The following is a 6,723-nucleotide window of genomic DNA, read 5'->3' as shown; positions in this document are numbered from 1 at the left end:
AGCAGTTCTCCTTCCTCAGCCTCCCAAGTAGCTGGGATTACAGGCACGAGCCATCATGCCCAGCTACTTTTTGTATTTTTTAGTAGAGTCAGGGTTTCATTATGTTGGCTAGTCTGGTCTTGAACTCCTGACCTTGTGATCCGCACCCCTCGGCCTCCCAAAGTGCTGGGATTACAGGCATGAGCCAGCACGCCCGGCCAACTGGTAGCTTTCTAATCATCATAGCCTGTTCATTGGGAAAGAAAGATGGTGAGGCTTCCTTCTGCTTTGGTCCATAACCTCTCAAATCTTAGAGTGGATGAATTTTCTGCTTCTGAGACTTAGAAGGCAGAAACAAGACTTTTGGCAAGATAAATGAGATGGATTGGGACGTGGGTCTCAGCAATGCCTTCCTTATCTGTTCTATGAATAAACTGCTATGTGCTAATCCCAGCAGCCATTTGATTTATGTTGATGAGTAATAAGTATATTTCACTGCAATTGGTTGCAATTTGGGAAGAATTGTTAGAACAGTAATTATAACCATAGAAACCCACCACATACTAATTCATGATGCTGGCTGCTCAAACGGTTTTAATTTTTCTCTAGAAATGTTGGTGTATTTGTGCATGAAAATGTTCCTAATTATCTCACTCTGTCACCTCACCTTTGAGCTACTCTGTCCCTTTCAGACCTTTTTCTCCCACTCATTATACATGAAGAGATCTTCACCTGTAAGCCCTATCTCTGAGATCAGGGGCCGTGTATCTTTGCCTTTAGACTCTCAAAACCTGCTTGGAACCTAGCATGAGATCAGTATTTAAATGTTTGTTGGAGGAATTCAAAAGAGATATCTCCATATCTATTTATATTATGAAGTAGCACATGAACTGGACACGTGGGCTGGTGTCTTCTTGCAGTATATTTAAATCAACTAATTAATTTATTCAGCACCTGTTATGTGTCAGGCACTGGGGAAATTCAAAGTAAAGTAAGACACTCATCCTACCTTTAAGAAATTCACAGCCCTTAAAGGGGACAGCTGCTCTGGGTACAGCTATTGAATCAACAACTAAGCTTGTGACTTAGGGTCACAAAGCTCTTGATGAGTCTGGATTCATCAAGATTCCAAATGACCTTTGCCCTTACTATATTTGTTACAATTTAAAATGTCACATCCCCCCACCCCAAACTTAGCTCCTTTCCAAACATTGCCATTTATACTATTATCAGGGAATAATTGTATCATGAGTATGAATATTTTGACTAGACAGAGGGGATTAAAGCTAAGGAAAAAACTTCCTCACCTCTTCAATCATGTCCAACAGAGCTTTGTTACAGTTCTCAAACCGGGCTTTCCACGTGGCTGTGTCCTTTTCCAGCTTCTTCATTTTCTTAGTTGTCTACAGAAATTAGAGTGTGTGAGTGTTAATCTTGAAGAGTTAATATCAAGGAAGCTGTTAGCTCCATATGTGACACAAGGAGAAGTCCTTTTGTTACCAGCTGCTGAAGCAAACAAATGTTCAGTGTCAAGAATGAAGATTGCTGCAAAGCCATGATTTATTTCTGAGCCATCTAGGGCAGCGTCAAGTAAACTTATTTGCACCTGAGCCAATTCAGGGAAAAGGAAATGACATAGGGGCACATGGTTTTGTCACTGTTTTTTCTTACATTTAAAAGAAGAATATCTTTATTGAGTCCCATGAATACACCTGCAACCTAGGAGATTTACTGAATAGAAGACTATCATAGTGGGAAAGCTAGCATGGCCTTTTTAGCCATTAAAATGTTGATACTATCTGGGCATATCTGAGAAGTAGCTGCGCAAAAGCTGCCTCTATATTTTCTGGGTCTTTACAGTGAGGTAGAGTGAGGTAGAGTTCCCAAAATGTGATTACATGTATTATTTGTTTGATCCTTGAAGCACTCCCACAAGGAAGGTTCTATTTTCATCCCCATTTTATTTTATTTTTTTGTGACAAAGTCTCGCTGTGTCACCAGGCTGGAGTGCATTAGTGCGATCTTGGCTCACTGTAACCTCTGTCTCCCGGGTTAAAGCAATTCTCTTGCCTCAGCCTCCCGAGTAGCTGGGACTAGAGGCATGCAGCACCACACACAGCTAATTTTTCTATTTTTAGTAGAGACGAGGTTTCAGCATATTGGTCAGGATGGTCTTGATCTCTTGACCTTGTGACCTGCCCACCCCAGCCTCCCAAAGTGCTGAGATTACAGGTGTGAGCCACCACACCCGGCCTTCACCCCCATTTTATAAATGGGGATAGCAAAGTTCTGAGAGGTAGAGTAATATTGAGGTAAATTAACAGAAGAGTGGGGCTGCCATTCTTTTATTTCATTTAAATAAAATTTCATTATTTAAATGAAATAAAAGAATGGCAGCATATGCAGTATTTCTTGGTCACCAGGCCCTGAGCTGAGTTCAAGGAAGTGAGAAGTAAATAAAATTCAACCTGTCTTTTTTGAACCTGACACTACTCACGTTCTTGGTTGTAGGATCGCTTCTTTGCCTGGGTGAAGTGGAGAACTAGGCATGTATACAGGTGCCATTTTCCTGGATGAAACATAGCTGGGCACTTGCTGTTTGGTGCCAGCCTGGCTGAAGTTGGGTACCCATGGAGGTCAGAGGCTGGGCCCAAGACTGTCAGCCTCTGGCTCTATAGGAAAGCTAGGTTTTTAATTTTGATCATATGTTAATCTAGTTAGTAGTTTGTAAATTTTTTTTTTTTTTTTTTTTTTTTTTTGAGATTGAGCCTCGCTCTGTCACCCAGGCTGGAGTGCAATGACACAATCTTGGCTCACTGCAACCTCTGCCTGGGGTTCAAGTGATTCTCCTGCCTCAGCCTCCCAAGTAGCTGGGACTACAGGCGTGTGCCACTATGCCTGGCTAATTTTTTGTATTTTCAGTAGAGATGGGGTTTCACTGTGTTATCCAGGATGGTCTTGATCTCCTGACCTTGTGATACACCTGCCTCAGTTTCCAGAGTGCTGGGATTACAGGCATGAGCCATCACGCCTGGCCAGGTCATCAGTCATTTTCAGGATGTGGCAAAATCTATGGGACCACACTTCAAAAAAATGTATATATGTGCATCATTTTTTTGTGTGTGCTAATTTTTAGGGAGTTCTCAGGCCAACTAATAAAGTCCATAAATGGACATCAGACTAAGAACTCCTGATTTAATATTTATTTCACGCTTAAAACTATGTAATTTTGAAGTAAAAACATTTTTTCCTGTTCTATTTATTCCAAGTTTAAAATGCTAGAATTAAAAAAAAATTTAAGAAAATGGATAGTTCCATTCTGAAGTGGGAAAACTGTAACATTTAACTAGTGTCAGTATTATTCAGGTTGCTCGTTTAATTGTAAAATTTATCATAGTATTTTTAAAATATATTATAAAAGGATGTTTTCTACGCTTCAAAACCGTTAATACCAATCCCTGTTCAGAAACACAGTTCTGATGCTGATTCTGTACTGGGAAAACACTGAACAGCTTTAAACATTACATTCGATAATAATACTGGCATCTTATATTTGAAAAATATTTGTAAAAAGTTAAATTCCTTCCAAAATACATTAATTTAACTTCACAGTCTTGTGAGTTAGGCAGGGAAAGTAATATTTGCATAGATTAAAACAAATTAGAGGCTGCGTGTGGTCGCTCATGCCTGTAATTCCATCACTTTGAGAGGCTGAGGTGGATGGATCACATGAGGTCAGGAGTCTGAGACCAGCCTGACCAACATGGTGAAACCCGTTCTCTATTAAAAATATAAAATTAGCCAGGCATGGTGGTGCATGTCTGTAATCCCAGCTACTCAGGAGGCTGAGGCAGGAGAATTGCTTGAACCTGGGAGGCAGAGGTTGCAGTGAGCCAAGATCGCACCATTGCACTCCAACCTTGGCAACAAGAGCAAAACTCCATCTCAAAAAAAAAAAAAGAAAAATAGCTTCAGGAAGCTAGGTGGATTGTCCAACACTACCTGATGAGTAAGAACACACCAGAATTGAATTCAGACTTTCATCTTCTTATTCAAGGCTCTGTCAGTTAAATCACATTTTATAAGTTATTTTCTAAGAAGGCTCGTATAAGAAGGTATTTCCTATTCTAACATTCTACTTTTATGTATTTGTATAAAAGTTGTTCTTGTTTTTTTAAAAATTCTTACAAGGGTATTTTTTGACTTCAGTATATACAGCATAATGTTAAGTTGCTAGCTCTGGTCTGTTTTTTCTTTTTTAGATATCCATGGGGTTAGATAAAGAACTATTCTTCCTCAGAGTGAAAGTGTATCTTAGAAATTTTGGACTCTTGCTAAGATTCATTCACTAGATGCTTATCAATTAAAAAATGTGGCCCTAACCTCATTCCTAACCTATAAATATTTCACTACTTCATGACATGCACCAAAATATCATAGTGAGAGAAAGAGGAAACTGAAGGAAATTTGCCTGTGAAAACAGAAAACGTCAGTATTTTGTTGGTGATAAGCAATACTCACTTTGTCCATTTCCTGTTTGAAAGTGGCAAACACTTCGTTGCTTTTTGTTAGTGTGCTCTGGAATTCTTCAAACCGTCCTGAGTAGAGAGTGAGCTGTAAACAGAGGAAAGACTGGATCCTTCAGAATTCTTCCAGAAGAAAACAAGCCATTGTTCATTATTTAAAGGAATTCTCAGTATAGTATTAGTAATATATTTAGTTATTTTATTTATTACAAGGTTAACCTAGGTCAGTGAGCCTAATTGAAATGTTTCTTTAAAGAAAAATGAAAAAGTACTCTGGGTGTGGTGGCTCATGCCTGTAATCCCAGCACTTTGGGAGGCCAAGCCAGGTGAGGTCAAGTGTTTGAGACGAGCCTGGCCAACATGGTGAAATCCTGTCTCTGCTAAAAATACAGAAATTAGCTGGGCATGGTGGTGGGTGCCTGTAATCCCAGCTACATAGGCGACTGAGGCAGGAGAATCGCTTGAACCTGGGAGTCGGAGGTTGCAGTGAGCTGGGATAGTGCCATTGCACTCTAGCCTGGGCAACAAGAGCGAAACTCTATCTCAAAAAAAAAAAAAAAAAGAAAAAAGAAAATATGTTATTACTGTTTCATTATATTACAACTTTTACCAACGTTTATTGAGTACTATGTGCATGGACTGTATGTACAAAAGTATTTAACACATGGATCTGCGTTTGGGGGACCTACACTTCTAATGAGAAGACAGCTTGAAAGACAACTTGACTACAGCACAATGGCTACAAAGTCAAGTCAGTTAAGGACAGTGGGTGATCATATGAGCTGCATGTTTATGGAGAAGGTGAACCTTGAACTTGGTCTTGAAGGAAGGGTAAAAATAGACAAATGAAAAGACGTGATAAAGGATATGTGTTCTGGACACGGACAAGGGCCATTGCCATGATGCAGGTGTACACCATTCTAAGCAGGTGCCATTTCTGTTTCAGACATCAGAGTTTTGTATGTCGATGAATACAGCATTCTAGCCAATAGCAGTTAAATGTCCCTTTTTCTCAATATCAGTTTATGTTATACATAACATTTTTCTTTTTGATGCCGCAAAAAAAAAAAATTTGTACTGGAACAAAGGATTTCTTAGCAAAGCAATTCTTTTTACTTCCTGCAGAAAGGGTACTCCTGTTAGCAATCTTGCCATGAGAGTAAAATGAACAAATGAAAGCAGACATATTTGTTTCTTATGCATTTGGGGTTGTCCTTACTGATGTGTCTGATCTCCGTTGGCTGGGGCCAGACCTCACAATCTAAACTAAAACCCAATTGGCTAATAACTTGAAACTTTTCTAAACAGGTAAAAGCAATGGAGAACAGAAAAGGAAGTCCAAATAAGGAAGGGGCATAGGCAATGAGCTGGGACGTGCCTGTGAGCACATCCAGCACAGGTATCTTGGTTAATGTACAAAGACATAGAATGTACTCTGTGCCTGTAAGCATGTCTAACAGCTACATAGGATAGGGCTTCTAACAAAAAGCAAGAAGGCTTTTGAAGAAAGTGTTTAAAATAAACTATTATTTTAACACTTATGAATTTTTCTTAAACAAGATGGGAAACTTTGAAGAGGAACATTTCTACTTCCTACAGTTTATTACACCAGTTTTCCACAGATGGAAGTAATAGGTCTTAAGGAAGAGATGGCTTTTTCTAACTTGCAGAGAAGCATTGTATGGATTAGCATTGCCAAGTATGTGGCTCACTGAAGAGACAGGGAGAGGAGCATTTGTATTGCCAAGTGCTTGCATTCAGGTTGGAAATGGGGGTAACACAGTGAAGGAAAGTGTGTAAATACTTGATTGTTAGTTACAGTGAGAAAATAATAAAATCTTGTCTTTGAAAATAATATTAGGGTAGCATGTTTTGAATGGGAGAGGATTTAGTATGGATGATTCAGGTTGGCCAAGCTTCAATTTTCAAATGAATCTTTGGTACTCTTGGGTGTCCAGAATAGTCCCAAGTCCTCAAATGGGTACAATATTTTCATATATCACATTTTTTGTATGAAGAAGCAGACTTGCAGCATCCATCAACAAACAAGAGCCCTGGCTGCACTGGAGAGACCAGGAAAGCTGGGTTATCAGCTGGAAGAAGGCACCGACTGGCCAGCTGGGGTTATCAGTGAGACTGTCTTTTTTAAGGTACAAAAAGCACCCTAAATGACAGCTGGCAGATTGGAAAACGCAGTCTTGGGGAATGGGAGGAGAGA

At 39.5% G+C, this 6,723-nt stretch overlaps 1 protein-coding gene across 2 annotated transcripts in view; it reads right to left on the bottom strand.

Moving 5' to 3' along the window:
• Nucleotides 1–6,723, bottom strand: part of TXLNB (taxilin beta) — a 53,770-nt gene that overhangs the window by 3,472 nt on the left and 43,575 nt on the right. For both annotated transcript variants that reach the window (XM_017530413.2, XM_017530414.2), the window contains exons 8-9: nucleotides 4,501–4,593; nucleotides 1,287–1,382 (exon numbers count right to left, since the gene is read on the bottom strand). In XM_017530413.2, the coding sequence (XP_017385902.1) occupies nucleotides 1,287–1,382; nucleotides 4,501–4,593 (189 nt within the window). The remainder of the gene's footprint in view (nucleotides 1–1,286; nucleotides 1,383–4,500; nucleotides 4,594–6,723) is intronic.

This window comes from Cebus imitator, unplaced genomic scaffold (assembly GCF_001604975.1).
Source record: "Cebus imitator isolate Cc_AM_T3 unplaced genomic scaffold, Cebus_imitator-1.0 Scaffold65, whole genome shotgun sequence".
Classification (NCBI taxonomy): Eukaryota; Metazoa; Chordata; class Mammalia; order Primates; family Cebidae; genus Cebus; species Cebus imitator.
The sequence above is the reverse complement of the archived record's forward strand: the minus strand, read 5'-3'. Positions and strand labels throughout refer to the sequence as shown.